The 23,822-nt window shown below is 44.3% G+C and overlaps 1 protein-coding gene across 1 annotated transcript in view; it reads left to right on the top strand.

Annotated features, from left to right (window-relative positions):
* The window catches only part of Lrp2 (LDL receptor related protein 2), a 122,469-nt gene extending 99,821 nt beyond the window's left edge, over window positions 1–22,648 (top strand). The window contains exons 59-79 of the mRNA XM_057755331.1: window positions 71–187; window positions 760–876; window positions 1,617–1,754; window positions 3,351–3,473; window positions 4,423–4,551; window positions 6,187–6,318; window positions 7,033–7,164; window positions 8,679–8,822; window positions 9,521–9,686; window positions 10,651–10,779; window positions 11,458–11,678; window positions 12,318–12,494; window positions 14,303–14,422; window positions 16,338–16,428; window positions 17,100–17,167; window positions 17,306–17,423; window positions 17,627–17,756; window positions 18,318–18,419; window positions 20,346–20,474; window positions 21,909–21,980; window positions 22,121–22,648. Of these exons, the coding sequence (XP_057611314.1) occupies window positions 71–187; window positions 760–876; window positions 1,617–1,754; window positions 3,351–3,473; window positions 4,423–4,551; window positions 6,187–6,318; window positions 7,033–7,164; window positions 8,679–8,822; window positions 9,521–9,686; window positions 10,651–10,779; window positions 11,458–11,678; window positions 12,318–12,494; window positions 14,303–14,422; window positions 16,338–16,428; window positions 17,100–17,167; window positions 17,306–17,423; window positions 17,627–17,756; window positions 18,318–18,419; window positions 20,346–20,474; window positions 21,909–21,980; window positions 22,121–22,279 (2,714 nt within the window). The 3' untranslated portion in view covers window positions 22,280–22,648. The remainder of the gene's footprint in view (window positions 1–70; window positions 188–759; window positions 877–1,616; window positions 1,755–3,350; window positions 3,474–4,422; window positions 4,552–6,186; window positions 6,319–7,032; window positions 7,165–8,678; window positions 8,823–9,520; window positions 9,687–10,650; window positions 10,780–11,457; window positions 11,679–12,317; window positions 12,495–14,302; window positions 14,423–16,337; window positions 16,429–17,099; window positions 17,168–17,305; window positions 17,424–17,626; window positions 17,757–18,317; window positions 18,420–20,345; window positions 20,475–21,908; window positions 21,981–22,120) is intronic.
* Window positions 22,649–23,822: the final 1,174 nt, after the last annotated feature.

The following is a 23,822-nucleotide window of genomic DNA, read 5'->3' on the forward strand; positions in this document are numbered from 1 at the left end:
TCTCTCCCCAACCTCTCTCCTCAGTGAGATTCCCAGTGCACACTCATGGCCAGGTGGCTTTTCTTTCCAGTTCCTCGGGAGTGCACAGAGAGTGAGTTTCGATGTGCAGATCAGCAATGCATCCCTTCTCGATGGGTCTGTGACCAAGAAAATGACTGTGGAGACAACTCGGATGAACGGGATTGTGGTAACTATCAGGGGCTTACAGAGTCTCACACCACGACAGTGTAGGGACTCTGCATTTTCTGTACTTTAACTTACAGTATTCTGATCTTATTGATGGGAAAAATAGTAAGGGATATCTTTTGTTTTTTCCTGTTGAAACAGGCTTTCTCTGTGAAGCCTCACTCTATACACCAGGCTGACCTCAAACTCACAGATACCCTCCTGCCTCTGCCTCTCAAGTGCCATCCCTGTCTGTCCAGAAAGAGTATCTCATTTTAATTTAGATGTGACCCAGAAGCAGACCCTTCATTTCCATTGTGCTTCTAAATAAACACAGGTCATGTGACCATGGCATAAGCAGCCAAAGAACTGGGACAGAAAATCTGAGTAAATGCTGGCTCTGGGGATTGTTATTATTTTTTGCGGTGAGATCTGCTAACAGGTGATAGGTGTGCCCATCTCCATATGCTGACTTGAGAAGTTGATCTGTTTTACTGGTCATTGACTGAGCTGTGAGTTAGCCACAGGGTGTGGGCAGGAGGCAATGATGGCCTCCTCACACTCTCCTGCCACGAGACCATCTTTTCTCTTCAGAGATGAAGACGTGCCACCCCGAACATTTTCAGTGTGCGAGTGGACACTGTGTGCCCAATGCATTGACCTGTGATGGGAGAGCAGATTGTCTGGATGCTTCCGATGAATCCAGTTGTCGTAAGTGCCTGCTCGCTTGAGCTTCTGCGTGTCCGAGCACACGGGAATGGCAATTTAGACACAATTCACCTCTTAGCTTAGAAGCATAAGTGTGTTCTAGTCAGCCTTTAGGATCCCAGATGTTTGTAGGGACCATTCAAATGCAAATTATCAGCAATATTTTAAGTAGAGTGTGTTAACAATTTGCATTATTGGCTATTGTACAAATCACTAACTGGACAAAAGCATTTCAGATGAAGAAGGCAATAGCTATGAATGAGCATATATAAAGAACTTGGGTTGAGAATCTACAGCATTATAGTATTATGGTGTATGCACGATGATGTTTAAAGATCATTTTAAAAACAAAATCTCACATCTTAGTATTTTGAATCACTGAATAAATATTTAACTGCATTTGCCACCTTCTAATGCTCAAAGAGACATTAAAAAAATGATGGGGAAAAGACAGTTCCAGTGCAGGCGGCTAGTGCCTATGGGATTATTTGTGTCACTGAAAACTGGGCTCAGAGACACGGGCTGCCTTAGGATGGCCTGAACTCAAGCAGATCCACCCACCGCCGCCTCCCGAGTGCTGGGATTGAAGGCGTGCGCTACCGTGCTCAGCCACCACATCCGTCTTCAATCTCAATAAAGCAGAGCCACAGGGTAATAACAGGGAACCACGTTGGCAAGAGTGGAGGGAGACCTAATAGGTAGGGCATGTTCGTCTCACGAGTGCCTCCCTTCCTCCCCAACAGCTACTCGGTTTCCCAACGGTACCTACTGCCCAGCTGCCATGTTTGAGTGTAAAAACCACGTGTGTATCCAGTCATTTTGGGTCTGCGATGGAGAAAACGACTGTGTCGATGGCTCTGATGAGGAACTTCACCTGTGCTGTAAGAGGGAGGGGTGGGTGGAAGGGGCACCATCCTGTTGGGCAACCTTCTCGGTGCTCCTCAAGGGCAGTGTGTGAACTGGCAGCTGTATCATTTTGAGGTCTGATCGATGCACAGCCAGTATTGGTGATTTTGCTTAGTCTTCTGGCTTTAGTTCTCCAACTGCAGATTCTAAAATTCAGGATTTTGAGCGTTAAGACCATGGCAAGCATGGAAGCCAGAAGTGGACACGTACACAGGAGCACCGGTTGTGGTCTCCTCTGCTCCCTCCTTGACGCGCACCTTCTCCTTATCCTCTGGAGCATTTATAGACCATCCCATGACCCGATCTTGTAAACCACTTCTATCAACATAACAATTCAAGACCATCACGTATATATTTGTATTTTAATGATTGGACTCATGTTTGTAGACAGGCCAGAATCAAACCACATGTTCTGTTTTTATTTTACTGAGGCAGAATCTCTAAGGATGGGCCTTTTTTTTTCAGATTAAATGTGCATAGGTACATGTATGTCCGTGCAACACATTACCCGAGCCCAGAAGAGGGCGTCAGAGCCCCTGGGAATGGAGTTACAGGTGGAGTGAAATTGCTGTTGTCTGGGGCCACTAGGCAAAGCTAGTACAACAATTCTCACCGTGTCTTCCCCTACTGGAAACGGTGGCATTGCTCAGGAAAATGAGAAATGCAAATTCATGGGTTTGGCTAGGTCCAGAGATTTGATTCCCAGGATTGATGTTTCCTTCTTTGCTAGAGGACATCCAACGACCGTGTTTTCACAGTGGCCGTCCAGCACTGCCTGATGTTGTCTTAACTAATCAGTTCTGTGTCTTATTTGGTTTTTAACTTCATGGCTTGTCATTTTAGAGAAGCCCTTAGGGAGATACTTCTCTTTGTAAGGCAAAATAGCCATAGTCAAGAAAATTTTGGAGAGGTGAGGATATATGTGCATGAGAGTGTGCATCTATGTGCACACACACACACATGCTCACACACACACACACATGCTCACACACACACTTACATACACTCATACACACAAACAGACGGACACACACATACACACACACAGAGTGGCAGAGACTCAAGCGAATGTTAGCATACTTTTCTAATGTTCTACCAGCCATCCACAGCAAATAATACAAGTAGTCATTCCACTAAGAGTAGCAGCTCCATGACCCACACGCGTCCCCCGCATTTGTGCCCTGGCCATAGAGAGCTTTATAAAGGTTTCAAGCCTACCATGTTCTTTCCCGATTCATCTTTTTCCCTTTTGGGTTCTTTTCTGACCCGCCTCCCTGTGCTGTATTTCATATACATGTTCCCTAGGTGGGGGCTCCTTGTGTAATTGCTCCACCTGCATGTAAAGTCTATTCCTGCTTGAATGAAGTGCCATGGGAATAAAGGCTGAGTCTTTCTTGCTCCTCTGTATATCTAGGACATACCTAGCACCTGCAACAGTGTTGTGCATCTGAGATCAATCAGATCGGCAAGTGGATGGATGCATGAATGAAGTGGGCCCGGTGCTGGGATAGCCTGGAAGTAGAGTCGGTTGTTATTCTGCTTTTATTTTTTTATTTATTTTTTTTTTTCAGTCAATGTTCCATGTGAGTCACCGCATCGTTTCCGGTGTGACAACAGTCGCTGTATTTATGGTCACCAGCTTTGCAACGGTGTGGATGACTGCGGAGACGGAACCGATGAGAAAGAAGAACACTGTAAGCAAAACGGGAAAAGGGGAAGGCCGAAACCAGGGTCCTTAGACGTTTTAGGATGTTCTTCTGGGGTTTCCTTCTGCCCTGCCGAGGAGGCTTGCTTTGTGTCTGCGGTAGTGTATCTCAGAGAATACGAACACATATGTGGCTCCTGTCACCCCCTTCCCATCTCACCTGAGTGAGATGTTCACATGCCCCTTAAAAGTCAGTCTTTGTTTAAACATTTAGCAAGCTACTTCCAATGAGAGAAGACTAAATACTGGTTGAGTCGCCGTCTAAGATGAGACTTGGTTACTCTACCCCTGATAGTTAGTTGCTAATTGCTAATCTGGTATGTGAGTGTATATTCCTTCCCATGCCCAGCTGAAAAGACCATGGTAAGTAAGGCACCAACCAGTTTCTCACTGACCTTCTTGTTTGTAAGGACAGGCTGGGCACACTCTTTTCAAACCTCTTCCCCATAAGCATGTGGTCTGTCTTCCCTCTTCCCAGTTGCTTTGCCATTGTCTAACCTGGACTCCCTGATGGTTAAACTGATGCAAAGTGCTTTCAGCTTCTGCTCTGGGAGAGTCCACTTCTCTCATCAGTCTGTATTACTCAGAGTAGTTGGTGCTGCTGCAACCAGCAAATCTCCAAGTCTTAACACAACAAAGATTTCTATCTCCTTTGTATAAAGGGCAGCACAGCTTGCATAGCATCGTCCAGCTTGGAGCTCATCACCTGACTACCTGACTGCCAAGGTTATAGCCCCAGCATATGAGACAGCACGAAGGCTCATGGAGCTTTTAACTGCTTCAGTCCAAGGGTGACATATACCACTTCCAATTCATAGACCATTGGCTAAAACGAGTCATTTGGTCTCAGTCTAGCTGCAAGGGAGCCTGGCGAAAGAAGGGAAGCATGCATTTACTTGTGAGTGGAGGAACTGAAGCTTTTTGTTCTTTAATTGCAGGTAGAAAACCAACCCAGAGACCTTGCACACAAACTGAATATAAGTGCAGCAATGGAAACTGCATTTTGCAGCACTATGTGTGTGACAACGTCGACGACTGTGGTGACCTTTCTGACGAAAATGGTTGCAGTAAGTAAACATTTAGCTTTGTATTTCATTGTAGTAAATTAACCAGATACACTCTGGAATGGCTCAACCCCCGGTCTCAGACACAGGTGTAGTCGAGAATCACCTACAACTCCCGATTCTCCTGCCTCTGCCTCCAAGTGCTAGGATTATAGTAGACTTTGGGCTGGAAGAGATAACATAATCAAGGGATGGATTGGGTTTATTTGACACTGTTAAGGACATATTAGTAATCCATATCTTTGATTTCCCTTCACAGTTTATATATCTAATATGCATACCCTCTCTCTATATGCCTTCTACATATTCCTCTCTCTATATATGCTCGTTCTCTATATATGTTTGTTCTCTATGTGTATCTCAGATATATATGCAAGGAGAGTGGCCTTTGGTTCCCTCTGTCACAGTCTGACCTTTAAGCCTTGGTGTCTTTAGTTAATTAATTAGTTAGTTAATACACTCTTATGAGTATGTGTATCGACGTATGCCATAGTCCATAGATTGGTTCTTTCCTCCTCTCTATAGATTCCAGGGATGGAATTCAGGCCTCCAGGCTTGCATGGCAAGATTTTACCCTCTGGGCCACTACGGTGGTCCCCGAAGGAGCTCTTAAATAGTGAGAGTCTGAGATTGGCCATGTTAGCTCCAAGTGCTTTCAGCTTCTTGGTTTCAGAGCCATGATATGGTCCCCCCTGAGGCCTGCAGAAGACTTTTTGACAATTACTAAAATGACCATGCTACACTGCGTTGGTTTGCCATGTATCTCATACTCCCTCCATGGGACATGGAGGGTCTGGCAAGATGAAGTGATTTGATTAAACTCTTGATAGAATTTGTGAAGCTGGGTGGCAGGTTTGTGTCTTGACATGAAGAGACCGATATGTAAACAGTTTCAGGAGGCTATCCAATATCCAGGTTTGACTTGTGGCTTTCTCCTGTTGCTTGTGCCTGCCTGCGTTGATCTATTGTGTACTTTCTTTTCAAGTGGAATTTCATTGAAATTTTACTTAGGATGAAACATGCCTCACTTGATTGTTGAGTGTGCCTGGAGCACCCAAACTTTACCCAGTCACTACATTTCCTGGCATGGAAAGACATGAACATTTTCCTAGCACCATCCAATTATAAAGGAAATAAGCTGATGTCAGGTCAAAGACATAATTTCTGTGATCATAAAGGTAGAGTGACTTGCTCTCTTATTCCTTTTTCACAAATTGGAAACCGGTGAGACTGACTGTCTTGTAAACAGACAGCCATATGCTTTTGTTCGCAGAGGCTGGTTGCTAGGCAACAGCCAGTGCTGAGCTGGATGCCCAACCCTAATACCACTGTTCCATGGATTAGGGTGATGGCTAGATGTTCCTTTTGATGTTTCTGGTCTTCAAATGAAAGACATTACATGAAAATCTTTCATTCCATATCCTGCCATGGTCCTGCTCTCGTTAAGGTTGCTTGCCTTGAAAGAATATGATTCAGTCAAGGAAGAACTTTCTTCATTCTTGACCTTTTAGAGCTGGGCTTTAGAGCTGAGAGAGGGCCACAAAGCCCAGTGACACAATTCAATGCATCTGGAGGTTGTGTATAGTTGACCAAAAGTCTGCGTGTTTGTGGCTGATCTGACTATGATTCTGTTTTCAGATCTAGGAGCAAACAGAACGTGTGCTGAAAACATCTGTGAACAGAATTGTACCCAGTTAAGCAATGGAGGATTTATCTGCTCCTGTAGACCTGGGTTCAAATCTAGTACTTTGGACAGAAATTCCTGCCAAGGTAGAATATTTTCCTTCTGTTGTTATTTAGAGAAATTTACATTTTTATGGTCTCCGTTATTGCCTTATTACCAAACCACTGTATAAGTTCCTTAATATGGCTTCCTCACTCAGTACCAAATAATGAAGGTCTTGATGGTGATGGCTCTCCGTTATACCAGTCCACGAAGTAAAAGCACCAGAAACCACAGCATTTCATCCCAAGTCACAACCCATGTGGTTGTCACATACCTACTTAGATACCAACGGGTTCTGTGACATGGGCTCATCAAGGTTGTCCACGAAGAGTATGATTTCAGGGGTCTTTTGTCGTGTATATTACTGTGTCTCATTCAAACCAGAGATTGAACCTAGGGCATCATGTGTGCTGGATACAGCTCAGTTGTTACACCAAATGAACGAGTCTTCCTGTAGCTGTTTACTTATCAGAACAGAAGCAATGCCAATACCAGCTATATAGGTGTTTTTGGCAAGGAAACATTTGCCTTACCATTGTATGAAGTTATGCTGCGTTAGTTAAAAGAATCCTCTGTCCGTTGTTGACCAGCATGGGTCTTTAGGGTCAATAGTAGTTTGCTGTGGATTTTTTTTGTGAGCTATGTCGTCAACACGTTTCGGTTGTTTTCACATGCACTCTTAGTCCACTTGGCTTGTGAGCTCCAGTTCTGACTGGGTCGGAATCCATCTTGCATACTTTCTTTTCCTTTGCCTGCAGACATCAATGAATGTGAGGAATTTGGCATCTGCCCCCAGAGCTGCCGAAATAGCAAAGGAAGTTATGAATGTTTCTGTGTGGATGGCTTCAAGTCTATGAGTAGCCATTATGGAGAGCGGTGTGCAGCTGATGGTATGATGGGTTCACTTCCGAGGGGCAGAAATCCTGCAGAGTATGATGTAGCAGGAAATGAACCTCCACTTTTTATAGTCTCTGCCACTTTTTTTTAATACCCACATCTTCTCTCTCTTCTTCTGTTAGCTTTAGACTCTAAACTATTGCCCCCTAACAAAAGTGTACAATTAATAAAAAGACAGATTTTAGTTATTATTCTGAATTTAGCCTCTTCTATACCTGCATAAAAATTTCTAAAATAGGAGATACAAATAACAGGAGGTTGTAGCAAAATATAACAAATTGATTAAATGGAGTGCCCAGTCCAGTGTGACTGAAGATTTGAAGCCACAAAACCTGACGTGAACCAATCCGGGACTCTGACACATTTGTTTGGTATTGTTCATGAACTGCTGGTCACAAAGAGAAAGGCAGGTACATTCAGAACATTGTTGGTTTTAGGTTAATGCCTATATATATATATCTAAGAACCTAGTTAAAGAAAGAACACCATAAATACTAAATGGAAATGTCAAAAAGAGAAAGAATATAAGTCCAGAAGCATTATGTTCCAAATTGCAGAGATCTGGCCTAAATCAACCTTTCCCAGTTAAGGAGTATATAGTCTTGTTTAGGATTTGAAATTGGTGCTAGAATTTAAGAAACCTACTGAGAAAACAGCAAGTTAAAAAGTGGCCAAAACCTCTACACCAATACACGGTGTAAGGTGAGTGCTGGAGGTGTACATTTGATCAGTATTCTGTCTTCCAGTGTGAGAATAAATAGAACCTAGAGTGAAGGCATTTGAACAGCTGGCCGGTCCTGCAATTAAGTAGCAAATTTAAAAATTTTTAAATCTTTTAACTAAGGGGATAGCTGAACTAAATTAGAATATTCATATGAAACATAATGTCAAGTCTGAGGAAATATATAAAGTGAACTTTTAAAAGTCACTTAAATCACATTTGATTGACATTTTGCAAGTAAATTAAAAATTTAAAATTCTAGAGAAGTATTTTGGGATGAGTCACCGTTGAAAGAGCTACTTTAGGCTTTAGGGAAAAACCCTGCAAACTCAAGAACAAGCTGGCTTGTTTCTCATTAGCTGGCAGTTAAATTGGGCTATGGGGATGATTACCTGTTAAGACAATCACAAAACCCGTCAGTCAAGAGTGAGGGTTGTGAATACCGTATTTATTCTGTGAGATATTCTGTCTACGGTCTTTTCAGTGGGTGAGGGAAAGACTTGCAGTAAAAATGAGAACTCTTTGTAGTGGTCTCGATCTTGTCTAAACTGCCTCTGGTAGCAAAATAAATAAAGGAATAAATAAATAGTAAAGAAAGGAAAGAGCTGGTACCTGAGGATTCTGACTTGCAGAGTAGTCAGCTTTGGTCAGCTTTCTCTAAAACTAACTTTCCCCTCTACTTCCTTTTTTCCTCCCTGCTCCCCAAAGAAATACCTACAGTGTGTTAATACCTCCTCGACTTCAAATGGAATCGGTTAGACAAAGCAGCCCTTTTTTTGCTTACAGGTAACCCTCCTCTGCTGCTCCTGCCCGAGAATGTTCGAATCCGGAAGTACAACGTCTCATCTGAGAAGTTCTCCGAGTATTTGGAAGAGGGGGAACATATCCAAACCGTGGATTATGACTGGGACCCCGAGGGCACGGGTGTCAGTGAGTATAAGATCTGCACACATTGTGTCGAATTTTCTGGTGCTTTTAGATGATGCCTTTTCCAGCTAATTGTCCGCATGATTTTCTCTAATTGTGTGCCCTTTGAAGATTGAACCGTATTTTCTCTATTTTTACATTTGTTTATGCAATATACTATTTTTTCTTTCCAAATATGTTTATTTCAAGAGTGATAGGGAAGAGGTATAAGCCAATAAGGCTCAGTCTTAGTCTGTGTATAATTAGATTAACCTCAGTGCTTAGAAGTTGGGGGCAGGAGAATTACAAGTCAAAGAACCTACCCTGAACCACTACATAACAGGATCTCGTCTTGGAGAGAGGAAAAAGCCATATATATAAACAAACAGGTCATACAAATACCTGTTAAATAACTTCTCAGCCTTTTGGTTAAGACAGTGATTAAACACTTTGTATGCTGTCATACAGGACTTTCACCTTTGTTAAAGGAGTGTGATTTCTATATAATCCGTTTTGAAAACTAGCCCCTTAGCTAAACTTATCTTCCAATAGAGATTATTGAGAAAATATCGCCAAGAAATAAGCTGAGCCTTTCTTGTTAGTAGCGCAGGTATAATGTGTTTATTGCGGTTTGATGTAAGGGAATTAAGATGGAAACGAGGCAGAGAGATCAGTAAATGACTGCACTCCAAGACCTTCTCTTGCTGTGTTTTCTTCTCTAGGTGTTCTCTATTACACTGTGCTGGGCAAGGGCTCTGAATTTGGCGCCATCAAACGAGCCTACATTCCTGACTTTGAATCTGGTAGCAATAATCCCATTCGTGAGGTTGACCTGGGCCTGAAATACTTAATGCAGCCAGATGGATTAGCCGTGGACTGGGTTGGAAGGTAAATATGTCCCCCATCTCCCTGGCCTGTTTTTCATGGGGGAGTGCTGGTTTAAGTTCACCAAGGTGTGTGAACTCAGTCACAAGCACAGCTGTTACTGTGCCTGGGCTTGCTCTGGCCACAGCAATCACCCCTGCGTGCAATACAATTACCTCTGAGTGCAATACAAACATTGTCCTTTTCTATATTCAGTGTGTGCCACAGAAGGGTTCGGGAAAAGCACCCAGGTCAAAATTCTGTGTTTCAAGACTAATTTTGAGTTTGGCAGCGTTGACTAATTCAGTGGTAGAATTCTCAAAGAGTATCTTTTTTTTTTTTTTTTTTTTTTTTGGTTTTTCGAGACAGGGTCTCTCTGTGGTTTTGGAGCCTGTCCTGGAACTAGCTCTTGTAGATCAGGCTGGTCTCGAACTCACAGAGATCCGCCTGCCTCTGCCTCCCGAGTGCTGGGATTAAAGGCGTGCGCCACCGGCTCTCTCAAAGAGTATCTTAAAGATACCTCCCACGGGTAATTATTTGGAAAAAGGAAGAAGGCACAGTTTTTAGTATCTAAGCTAGCTGGTACCAACTGGTACCAAAGCCATAGAGCCTCAGAGAATGAGGGAATTGAGCTACAGGCCTTCTCTCTGCAGCCTCAGACATGGAAAGAGGGCAGGCTAGCTTTACTGAGTTGTTATTTTGAAGTGTTCTTTCCATTCCTCTTTGGGTCTGGTGCTCAATTATTCTTGATTACAGTTGGGCTCCTTGCCAAAGGGACACAGACTCATGGGCAGTAAGAATTAAATCAGATGCCTTAATCTGCCCCTGTACCAACTATAGGCACAGATATATTATCTGAGTAACTTCCAGGCATCTGAGTATTTCTGCACTGGCCAGAACTTATAAACCCAGTTTTCTTGTGTCCACATTTCTTTTCAATGATTGGTCCAGGCTTTTCTGTTGTTTAACTCTGCCCCTCTCCATTCAGGCATATCTACTGGACAGATGCCAAGAGCCAGCGGATTGAGGTGGCCATGCTTGATGGAAGGTACCGGAAGTGGCTGATTACTACTGATCTGGATCAGCCAGCTGCCATCGTTGTGAATCCTAGGCTAGGGTAAGCGTTTGAAGGGATGCTTTAGCCCACACACAGTTTCTAATGGTAAAATTCCACTTTGGGATATATGTGAGAAGCTGTCTGCTTTCATTCTATCTGACTCCCTTTCATCTGGATGCATTAAAAGGTATCTTGCTGATTGAAATTCAGATAACAATTTGGTTATATTACACTGGCCATAAAATTTTTATAAAAAATACATAAAAGACATGTTCACACATATACATTGCATTATTTATAGAAATATTTCAAATGACGGTTGACCACAACACAAGAACTAATTTGGTCTTCTTGATTTTTGACATTTAAGTAGACATTTAGCATTTGTGTAGTGGCACCTAAATTCTTCCTTATTTTGAGTAGATATTTTTGCTTTTTGGACAGGACCAGTGTGTCCTATGTTTGTATATGAAACATATGAGTTGTTATTACTTTTATTCCTTTTCCACGTGTGAAATCATGGCCCCTAGACATTCAGCGGTGATGTGCTTCCCGGAGAAGTTCTAACTCCTAGTGTGGACTTGACCTCAGCACCGAACTTTGCTGAGTCATCTTTGTAAAGACAGTGTAACTCACTCTCAGAGAAATTGTTGGTTGCACCATTGACGTTCCCTGTGCCACAGTACTAGGGAAGCACCACTAGACAAAATGCTGCAACCTGGGAATTTTCTGTTACAGGCTCATGTTCTGGACCGATCAGGGAAAACAGCCTAAAATCGAGTCTGCCTGGATGAATGGGGAGCATCGCACTGTTCTGGTTTCTCAGGACCTTGGCTGGCCCAATGGCCTATCCATAGATTATCTGAATGATGACCGGATCTATTGGAGCGACTCCAAAGAAGACGTGATTGAAACAATAAAATACGATGGGACTGACAGGAGAGTCATCATAAATGAAGGTTGGGAATGAGTCACAGTTTACATATTAATAATTGTCTAACAAATTTTCAGTGTGTCTTAGGATATGGTTGATGCGATTCCTCAGATTTGTTCCCATCAATTCCCAACTGCTATATTAAATGCAAATGAATTCATAACAATGATCCTTTTTGTAATTTTAAGCACCAATATCAGATAAGATTTCTGTTAGGTCCCTCTGAGATTGTGTCTTCCATATGCTAAATATGTGTCCTTCCTAATCTACATCAAACTGCGTCTAGACACATTTCATTTTCCGTGTGCTAGCCTGTTCTTGTGTCCAACTAGAAACATGAAGAAGAAAAGGAGTATTTTGTTTTATTGTCGAAAATCCAAAACAGAACTGTCACAATCCAGCCAGCGCATAGCACATTTCCCCTAACTGGCCAGAATTGTGTTATCTGGTAAGCAGGAAGGGCCTCAGTTCATCACATTTTAAAAAATGGAATGAAGTCAGACCATTTATAATAATCCAGTTTATCTTGAGCTCCATGTAGCCCTTCCAGAAAGTCCGTCCAGCTAGCTAACTACTACTTCAAGCCAAACGAGAACAGTCACAGGAGTGCGGGGGATTGTTTCATTCACTAATATATAAATGTTTTTCCACCATTGATGAGCAGCAATGAGGCCATTCAGCCTGGACATCTTTGAAGACCAGCTGTACTGGGTAGCCAAGGAGAAGGGAGAAGTGTGGAGACAGAATAAATTTGGGAAAGGAAACAAAGCGAAGGTGCTGGTGGTGAACCCGTGGCTCACGCAAGTTCGAGTCTTCCATCAACTGAGATACAATCAGTCAGGTAATACACAGTCTTGGGATGTGATGAACTGGACACGCAGTCTTGGAAGGATGGCTGTTGCATTGTACATGATGGTGGTCCTGATGGGAGAGTGGGTACGCGTGGGCATGTCACACATTTCAAATGCAGAAAGAGAACATTATAGGCTGAATAAAATTACATTAATCATGAACAGAGAAAACCTGTTAGAAATGTTTCAGTCAGTCCTTGTTGGGAGATAGACTTTTGACGTCCTAGAATCTAGCAGACATCAGTCCTGGCTTTAAGAAATCACCACGTGGGTCTGTTTCACGAATGTCAGAAGTTGTGTCTGTTTCTTAAAATAGCAAAACCAGGTACTCAGTCTTGTGAACCCTAGCTTAAAATGTTGATAACTCCTCTTATTTTTGTACCACTTCTTAGATTACCTGTGACAGAACATGTCTCAGCATCGTGTGGAGAAAGTGAGGAAAGAAATCAGCCTTTACCAAGTTATCCAGTGCCAGGTTCTTTCTTTAGAGAAACTGATAGCTGCTTCTTTACTTGTTCTACATTTAATGAGATGCCTTTAAACTCAAGTCTATCCAATCCCAAGCTCAGGTTTTTTTCTCATCTGGTTTAGTGTTGTATCCTGGTTCTGGCTGAACTCTGTAGGCTTGGGTTAGTCATTCCAATTTAAACTGTATTTCTGAATCAAGGGCAGAGTTCTCTGGTGTTCTGAGGCCCTGTGTTAGCCTCAGGAAATTACAGCTCAGAGCTGAGACTCCCAGGAACTGGGAGTCTCATTCAATTGGTGAATGTGTGTTTTAGTTTCCTTGAGTGGCTTATGGCAATAGGCTTTTCTCAGCTTGTCACCTGAACACTCAATATAATAGTCTGTGTCTTAAGTGACTGGTGACCTGGCTTTTTCAGTCAGCTGAAGCTCTGGGTGCCAGTTGGAGAAATGTTGACTTGATAAAAGCTTGGGATTTCTACTTCATCCCAAATGTGCTAGATTGGCATTTACTCTGGACCAAGACCCTTCAAATTTCAGCATGTTTCAGACTGTTTAACTGCCTGTTTACATGGCTCGCTGTACCCCATGTGTGGGTGTTCTCAGTCTTACGGGTTTTGGTGGTTCAGGGAAATGTATTTTATAGTTGAGAATAACTATAACTGTGATTGTATTTTTGATGGTGGAGAAAGAGGATCACAGAGTGTTAGTCTGAGAACAGATCCAGGAAACATAGATCTAATTTAACCCTTAGATCCTTCACATTTCTGATAATTCTAGAATTACGTAGAGTTTTGAAATGGTACTAGTTGGGCTCCATCCCAACATTTTGAGTGGCTCCCAGCTCATTCTGTCAAATCAGCTGGTTTCCCTTTGTTTTTTAAATGAGGAAACGGAAGCCCACAATAAAATTCTTTAGGCAAGTTTTATAGAAAGCTTATCCAGGGTGGCCTTTGGGTAGATTTGAGTAACGACGAATCTTCCTATAAGACTTGGAACCCATTGGTCTTTTGAGCCATTTAAAATTGCTTAGCCCCAAGAGATGTTAAGTTTAGGCATGAACCAAGAAGATTTTTCCCCTTCCAACAGCAGAGATGAGTGGCCATGATAGAGACTGTGAATAGCAGAGAAATCAGATGGGAGGATCGTGCCACTTCAGTGGGGTGGCACAGATCGTAGTGCCAGTGAGTAGGGATCCAGGCAATATGCTATGGAGAAGTAATTGGGACGCTGTTTGGGCTTTGCCAGTGCCAGAGCCACACCAGTTACAAGGCATACAATGTTGGGGTACTCTGTCTCCCGTCAGGACCTAACTGTGTTCTCATCTATTTTCCAGTGTCCAACCCTTGCAAGCAGGTCTGTAGCCACCTCTGCCTGCTGAGACCAGGAGGCTACACCTGCGCCTGCCCCCAAGGCTCGGGCTTCTTAAGTGGCAGCGCTGTGGCTTGTGATGCAGGTGAGGATACTCACTGCCTGGGAAGCCGCGGGGCCTTCAGTAGCCCAGAGGATCCTATATTTACTACCTTGGCAGATTCAAATGGGAGTAGCTGGGAAAGGGGATAAGGGAAACAGAAGAAGAGCTGGGTGAGACTGTGTGTGTGTGTGTGTGTGTGTGTGTGTGTGTGGGCAACCATGTGGCCATTTATATTAGAAAGACATTTTTGAAGAGTGGCTTTTTGGTAAGGCTCTTTCTTCCTTCTCCCTTTGTCCCAGAATTTGCTCAAGGTAGAGAACCATTTCCTGAGGGTGCAGGAGCTAGCATGGAGCAGGGTGGGGGAGGGTATGAGGAGTGGGGGCTGGGGGATCCTCCCGCCTTTCTCACGTGCCCATTTGAGAATTTTAACTATCGAAGGTCTTTGCTCTGGAAGCCGGCTGTGTTACTGAGAAACCAAGTCCAGGTTAAGGCAGGGGAGGTTTGGTTCTCAGTGCCATTGATGGCTTTCTTGGCAGGACCCATTTTTCAGTGGCTCATCTAAATAGTTAATAGTCATGGTGATGACTTCCATCCCTAACCAAGATCCTCTGTGTCCTAAGCAGTCATGGAGTTGGCCCTGCAGCCTATTTTGTGGCTAACATCCCAGGGTGGGGGTTGGTGGGGTTGGGGGTGGCACTTCCTGGATGAAGCTGGTGGAGAAATGAAGAAGCAAAAAAGTTTCTACCAGTAGGGGGAGCAAGCACTCAAGCAAGGACCGCTCTCATTTGGAGAAGTGCTCAGGAAAGGTCCTTTGATTCTCATCTCTTCTCCTGCCCTGTGTGCTCGCTCCAGTGGTGGTGGTGGTGGGGGGGGGGGGCGGCTTGGGATAACATTCTGCTATTTTGAGGCTGGAGAGAGGGCTAGTGGTACTGGCTCCTCATTCAAAGGATCCAAGTTCAATTCCCAGCACCCACATGATGACTCACAACGGCCTGTGACAACAATCCCAGGGGATCTGATCACATCTTCTGGCCTCTGAGGGCACCACAACCATGTGGCACGCAGACAATACATGCTGTCAAACACAAACCCTCTGTAAGATTCTCATTTAAAAGAACTTTATCCAAAGTAAGCCTATTAACGATAATATACAGGGCCTGCTTGTGGTATATTGTTAATGAACTTACAAGTTAGTTCAGTGGTATTTACTGAACGCCTATCCTCTACTAGGTATGACTGAAAGCTTCAGAGATAATAGAAGTGAGTAAAACAGACATGAGCTTGCATACTAGTAGGACAAACAAAACAAATAACAAAGACAAACAAGAAACCTATGTAGAAGGACAGGTGGTTAGAGTATAATGGAAAAGTGGACGGGGACAGTAGTAGCACGGGGTGGCAGGATTGGCTTGGCTGGCCTCTCTGATAAGGGGACTTTGAGAAGAGACCCGCAGAGCCCAGAGAGTAGACAAACTCTTCAAATGGGAGTATTCTGGGGGAACCTGAGCAGTAATCCAGTGGCGGGGATTCCACAAAAGCTGTCCCTCGGGTGCTTGTGCATCTACGTCTGTGTGTCTGCCTCTTCCTTGATTCTCTGCCAATGCTCTGGAGTCCTGGGTTGCAGTTTCCAGCGATGTCTAATAAACTCTTGTGTTAATGGTTCCCAGAAGAGAATCTGGGGGATTTCAGGTGAGACACACATGCTCTGGGTTTAACATCTCTCTCTGCTTAGAGCTAGGAAAGTACTCTGAAGGGCCTCTCACTCCCCAGGGGCTCATCACTGTTTAGGAAGTTTCCTTTGCTGTAGGGAGCAGGCGATAGCCTGATTTGGGGAGACTCAGTTGGCCTGACTCCATGCCCCCCCAAACTCCCGCCTCCGTCCTGGACAGGTTCTGCATGGTGCAGTGCTCTGCTGCGTGTGGCTGACTAATCCATGCATGGCTTTTCCTTTCTGCAGCCAGCGAACTTCCCATCACCATGCCTCCCCCATGCAGGTGCATGCACGGAGGAAGTTGCTATTTTGATGAGAATGACCTCCCCAAATGCAAGTAAGTCTGACTCTTGAGGTCCCAACTGTAGGCCTTGGCTCCTCTAGCGAACCCAAGCTCTTTGTATAGCTGGGAAACCAGGTGCAAGATGCTTGCCTAGTTCACCGTTTTCATGTCTAACCAGCTTGTCTTCCTTGGGAGGAGTCTGCAGCGCTTCCCAAACCATGTCTAGCTTGAGCCCTCTCAGCTCAGGATCTGGCTCCAATGCCCATGTGCATCTCTCAGGGATGCTGCATTGCTGGCACCTCTTGGGACTGCCAGTCATGTGAAAGAGTGAGGAGTTAAAGAGTAGCAGTGCGTCTCCCATGCCACCTCCCACCATCACCCGGGATGATGGCTTAGGAGCGCGTGAGAGCAACTGATAGGAGAGAAGGATGCCTGTTGGAAACCTTCATCACAGCTGTCGGAGGACAAAATGCTGCCGCCTGTCCATCCTTTGGTCTATGGAGCAGAGTAGACGCCCGCAGGCTTATTTCACAAGGCCCATCACCCTTATAGGTGCTACTCCGCCAGATATACCAGTGCTCTTAGGTTGGCAGGAGAAGCAGATGTGGCACAGGCTGGCTGCCTTGCGTGTCCCTCATGCATTTCACTGGATCAGAGCCCTCTCTGCCTCTGTGCATGCAGCCAGACCTAAGAAGGTAACCGAATCTCCTTTTGTCGGCTTGCAGGTGTTCTAGTGGCTACAATGGGGAACACTGTGAAGTTGGGCTCTCAAGCGGCATCCCGCCCGGAACAAGTGAGTGTCAGGAATATGAGTGACCTGCATTAGTCCCAGCTTCCAATAGTTCCAGCCTCCTTTTGGCCCAGTCTGGCTTCTCTAGCCCTTCCTTGTCATGGTGGTGACCTTGGCTCTCTGTTTCTGCCCCCTGTGCAGCAATGGCTTTGCTGTTGACATTCCTGATGATCGTCATCATTGGAGCTCTGGTGCTCGTTGGATTTTTACACTATAGAAAAACTGGTTCCCTTTTACCTACTCTGCCCAAGCTGCCAAGGTCAGTTTCTGTGTGTTGGGTTGGCTTTCTGCAAGGGACCCCTGCTAGTTCCTACTTGGATCTTAGATTTGCTACTGTGTTTGACATGTGCCCCTGAGGAGAGAACTGCACATTTAAGATTCAGTACTATGGAAGGGAGGTAATCATTACAAAGATTAAAAATTAATCATAACAACACAACACATTGTTTTGCTTCATTCCAGCTTAAGCAGCCTCGCCAAACCCTCTGAAAATGGAAATGGGGTGACCTTCAGATCGGGGACTGATGTTAACATGGACGTCGGCGTGTCTCCTTTTGGCCCAGAGACAATTATTGATAGATCCATGGCAATGGTGAGTAGGGGCTCTCACGGGATTAGTTGAGGTTTCCCTTTACACTAACTGATGGAAGAAACCCTTCTTGTAAGGAAAAAAACTAATCCTGGAGATATTAAAAGGAAGAACACAGTGTGTCCTCTGTAGCCCATAGAGTTGGTGGAAACCTGACTCCATCATCCTCTAAGTATTCATCTGTAGGCAAGGGTTGACCTTGGCCCAGCAGGGGCCTTCCTCTTCCAGTGCTCTGCCTCCTCCTGCAACCTTCTATCCCCACCTTTTCTCCACTGTCCCAACCACAGCGAGTTGAATACATTAAAGGGCCAAAGAGAATCCAGCCATGGGAAGAGCATTTGTGCTTTCTGGGGCAGACGGCTTAGTTCGTTTTTATCAGTTGGAAAAATGGTTTGCTACCTAGAAGCCGTGGGTCTTGCTGCTGTGTTCTCCCCCCACTCTCTCTAAGACCTCATGTGTTGGGTGACCTTGTGAAAGTGTGCTATGCAATCAAGTGTGAGGGAGACACCTCTCTGTCTGAAGCAGATCGGTGGGTGCGACGTCTCTCCCTCTTCTCCCCACCAGAATGAACACTTCATCATGGAGGTGGGGAAGCAGCCTGTGGTATTTGAAAACCCAACATATGCAGCCAAGGATAACACGTCCAAAGTGGTCTCAGCAGCTCAGGTGAGATGTCACATGATCTGCTCTCAGCTGTCATTGCTGCTGAATCTTTCCGTGTTGCAGAATGTTGTGCAGGGCCTCTAACCTGACCTCCTAATGGGAGGAGGCACAGGGACCTGTATGGCTTCCCTGTACACGGTCATGAAGCTGCCCCTGAAACTGTCCCTGTTTTCAGCCCCGCAAACAGCCAGAGATGTGCGGCTTCAAGGCCTTGGAGGAGCGGGTGGGGTGGTGTTCACTGTGCTCAGTGTGAGCAAGGGGAATGAGTTTATTAGAGGCACAGGGCCCTATGCCAGAAAAAGGGAAGTATGTCAGAAATGAACAAGTAGGAGATGGGCGTTAGGAGGACCCTATCTGAGGGTCTGGACTGAGAGGACCACCTGTTCTGAAGAGTACAGAGGTCTGAAATTAAGATTTACTTGATGAAGGAACTGGGAGAAGAGATCTGGACTGTCGCGGCCCCCCTCGTCCAGCAAGGATGACGCGACCACCGGAGCTCTTCTCACTGCAGTTTATTCCAGGACTTTATTCACAGCAATCTTTTCCCTTCTCTCTCTCTCTTCCTCTCTCTCCTTTCCTCTCTCCTCGGGCAAACCTCTCCCAGTCCTTAAGTAGGCCTGGGACGCCAACCTCAGATTGCCAGGTGGGCACTGCCCATAGGTCCACGCATATGCAAGCAGCTGACAGTCATTGCGTGATAATAGCATAAGTCAGGCTTTAGCCATAGGAGTTGATTATCACAGAGAGCACTCGCTTTCGGGATCGCGGAGGGCGGGAGCCAGCACCATCAGGTGCGACTCCACACAGCTCTCTACATTGCCATCAGGTGTGGCTTCACGCAGCTCGCTACACTGGACTACCAGCCCAGTGCCACCTTTAGACCTGCCAGCTTTAGACCTGTGCCTCTTTTGTCTAAGTAGCTACAGGAAGTAGCCTGCAGTGCTTGCTAGTGACCAGATTTCTTTCAGATTCAGCATAAGGTATATTTTAATATGAGGTGATAGAAATGTTCCTTTCAAGACTAGCTTTTTTGGGGGTGGGTGACTTCGCAAGACAGGGTGTGGCTGTCTTGGAATGAGGCTGGCCTGGAACTCAGATCTGCCTGCCTCTGCTTCCCCAATGCCGGGCTTAAAGGCATGTGTAGCCATGGCCTGGTCAAACATGGCTTTGATTCTTAAAAGAATTTTGGCTGCCCCTTGATAGTGCATCATGGAATAGAGAAGACATTTCATCTGGTATTTTCATATGAAATAAAATGAGCATATGAAAACACATAAGTTTAAAAATGGAGGATGTAAAATGTAAGAAAATGAGTACATTATCTTCCCTGTAATATATAGTCAGGGTGATTTGGGTTTAAGAAAGAGAATTATGTGGAAATTAAAAAAAATCATGAAATATTAAGCCCATTTGCCTACTATATTTTAAAATTCATCCTCTTTTAGCTGGCCACCAGATTACTCTGTTTATTATTTGATTTATTTATCTATTCATCTTTTGAGAAATAGTCTCACCATGTAGCCCTGGCTGGCCTCAGACCCACAGAGATTTGCCCGCCTCTGCCTCTGCTAGGATTAACGTGTGTGCCACCCTACCAGCCCACACTGCTCACTGAGTTTGCATAACTGGCCATGCTGTTACTGAGCAGTTGGTGGCCAGTATCTTTTATGGTCAGCAGTGGGAACGAAGGGCCTAAGAATGCAGCAGGAATTACCTTAAATGAGAGACCATGATAGTGAGGACTGTACTTGCCTGCCAGGGTTGATACTTCGGGTGACTTTGGGGCAAGTGGTGGTGGTACTTACAGCTGCCAGGGTCACTCATCTGTGGTGTCCAAATGTGTGTGGGGGTGGGGGGCTGGTGTGGAAAACAAGGCAGCAAACAGAATTCAAGATTAATTTATTCATTTGTTCTTTCAAAACTGCATAGGGGCCATCAATAGGCTCACAGGTGACTGTATCAGAAAATGTGGAAAACCAGAATTATGGAAGTCCCATAGATCCTTCGGAGATGGTTCTGGAGCAGAAGCCAGCCTCCCCGGGTGCCGATGAAAGTCAGGTAACGATGTGAAGAGAAATTTGCAAAGAACTTTGAAACTTATGGGTTGATATTAATCCGTGTGAGACCATGTACAAAGAATGGAAAATAGAATTCAGGTCTAGTTTATCTTCAGAAAAAGGACGTCAAATCTGAGACATTAACTTGCGCTTCGAGCTTTACTATTACCAATGTCTACCACCAGGTGGCACTACTTATCCCCTCTTCCTCCGAGTCTAGATAGACACAACTAATTGTACAGCCAATTATCCCACAAACATTATTGCCTTTAGCGTGCCAGGCAAACTATTTAGTGCTGGAGACTAACAGGGCCATGGGATGGAGGGAGACCACTGCTTGATGGGATTTTCTTTAGCATATATGTTATACCTTTTCATTTCATAGAATATTTGGGGTATTCAACAAGGGACTCTGAATAGTAACTACTAACTTTAGTGAACACACATGTAGTTATCACAGGTCTATGTGCTTGGTTCTGAACACCTATTTTATCTCTGCAAACTACTGTAGTCCTTACCAATGCCTCTCACTGGGGCAAACCGAAGTGACAGTGCTTCTGGATACAAAACACTGAGACAATGACTGTTGGCATCACTTAACTTCACCTTTCCAAATAAAGGGCTCTGACCTCTGTGTATGTCTCCATCTTCCCTTGTTGGTGACATACAGAATAGTTGTGTGGGTTGGGTGAACGGTCTTGCCTCTCTTCCATAGTCATGAGCTACAGACACCCCATTTCACAGCCATCTTGAAAACATAGGGGCTACCTGAGCTGTCCGTGGCGGGGACCTGCCAAAGAGGTGGCCGATACTACAAAGTGAAAAGCGTGTGTGTGTTTGTGAGGACAAGGTGTCTTTGGTTCATTCAATACGTAGACCTCTCTGCTGCTGTGACTTAATATGTGTTATACAGGGGGAACAGAAAAACCTGCATCAAGGGATTTTTGAGATAAAATTAGAACCTCATAAAATGCTTAAACCAGTTCCTGACACTCAGTGTCAGTTTGTCAGTTGTGATGACAACGATGATGGCGATGATTTTTGTGATGAAGCGAGAGTAGGTATTCTGGCCAAGACACTTTTGGAAATAGGAGAGCTTTTGAGCTTCTCGGCCGCTCTAGAAACCTGTGTCTATGCTCTGTACCCGACTAGTGACATGACAAATCTTCTAGATGACACGGGTCCAGATTTGCACACCACACATTCACACTAAGAAAAGATTTTGAAATCGTTACATTAAAATAGCAGAGAGAGTCTTAGTTACTCTTAGTTACTACTGTTCAGGGAGCAGAAGAGGAATTGAACAATATGCTACTTAAGCCGCATCCCTAAGTTACTTTGTTCTTCAATAAGAATTTAAACACCTAGGAAAAGACACCCACAAAGAAGACAAAATAGAAAACTTCATCTCCTTTCATATCCTCTTTTCATTCAGGCTGCAAAATGGAACATCTTCAAACGAAAACCCAAACAGACCACGAATTTTGAAAACCCAATCTATGCAGAGGTAACTTTTAATCCCTGTTCTGTTCTAAGCCCAGACACTCACGGCTTTGGCATGCATTGAGATTATTTGGGGCAAACTGGCAAAGGTTCTGGCCACGCTGGGGACGTAAGTGACTAACTCATGTCTTGTTGTGGTTGTAGATGGACAGCGAGCAGCAGGAAGGTGTGGCTGTGGCCCCCCCTCCATCTCCTTCTCTCCCTGCTAAAGCTCCAAAAAGGCAACCGACCCCGGGCTACAGTGCAACAGAAGACACCTTCAAAGACACCGCAAACCTTGTCAAAGAGGATTCGGATGTATAGCCATGCCAGCTCTCTAGGGAATCTGTAGACACTCACTTTTGCACATATATTTTTTACAGACAAATGAAGAAAGAGTTAACATTCAGTACTTTATTAAAAGATATATTTTTCTCTGTTTGCCTATAGTTGAAAGTGTGTTGCATGTCTTTTTTTACTCATGCCATTTCATATTTTTGCAATTACCACGAGGTACTGTGTATACCTTGCACTGATGTTGTCCCGAGGGTGATATTATCATGGGTGATGCTGTGACTATGTTGTACTTCTGTAAATTTTGGAAGGATTATCACGTCTTTGCATTTGCTGGTGAAAGTACCTATTGAGTGGGTTGGCGAGCTGAAGAATAAATGATCTAATGAGGAAAGGAGTTGGTTGAGGGCCTCGATTATGTCAAAGAAGAGATACAACTCACATTTCCTCTATAACAATCTAGGAAAGGCGTCCATGCTTCGTTTGTTCATCCATTTTTACACATCAGCACTTAGATTAATAATCGGTGTTCAGCGTTCCACGTCAACTTGCTCAGTAAGTGTACTGAGAGAGGCTAGTGTTGGTTACATAGACTGTAGATGCTTAAGACAACACGGAAGGTACAAAAAGTGATTCGGTTGGACCCTTCTGTGTGACTCTGGCTTCTAACCCCAGCTATATTTTGAATGTGCTCTCCCTAGTTGCCAAGCTGACATTTGTGTCTGTCACCCTATGCCCCACACCGAGTTTGTATTTCACTGAATGAGCTCCTCTGCTTGATGGACCTTAAATCAATGTATGCCATTGCCTGGCATCTCAGGTGTCATCTGCCTTAGTCACTGGAGTTTGGTAGCTGATTAAAACAAAACCCGTGTCCCCATTAAGTGGGGTGCCAAGCAGATACCGGTTAAGTTGGGTGTTTGCCTCTGTGTAAAAATATTATTATAGAGTATTTATTTCCTCGGTTGACAACGACGAGAAAGGGAAAACATTCTTCTTGAGTCTTTTTCAGGGCTTTGCCTAAATCTGTACATTTGTGTCAGGATGTACTGTCCATCCCAGCTCTTCTTATTCTTTACGACAGGGACCATGGCATGAATATACATTTTTTTTTTCCATAGCAAGTAGCACCCCCGGTTCTCTGTGCTAATATTGCACATGTGTTAAGCAATGAATGAATGGAAGGCTGGGAGGATGAATGAGTGAATGAAACATACTACTGATTATTTTATTCTCCAGTTCTCAAAATATTTCGTTGCTCATATTTTGAGTGCTGATTGTAATTACTTTGATTAGAATAAAAAGCAACTGGAAATGCTGCTGCTGAAAATTTCTAATAAATGTGTATTTTATCAGAGGTCTTTTGTGTCTCTGTGTCCTTCCTTCTCTAGCCTTGGTGACGAATCACTTGAGTTGTGCAGGGTTGCTCTCTGCCACACCCATTCCTCGCTACGTCTTCCACCCTTCAATGCATTTTTGAATGGAGACAATTATGGAGATGATCCAGGTTCCAGCTGGGCCCTTGGAAGGACGACTTTATCCCATTTGAAGCTGGAATGGAGATGAGAAAAGG

This window comes from Chionomys nivalis, chromosome 22, assembly GCF_950005125.1.
Source record: "Chionomys nivalis chromosome 22, mChiNiv1.1, whole genome shotgun sequence".
Taxonomy (NCBI): domain Eukaryota; kingdom Metazoa; phylum Chordata; class Mammalia; order Rodentia; family Cricetidae; genus Chionomys; species Chionomys nivalis.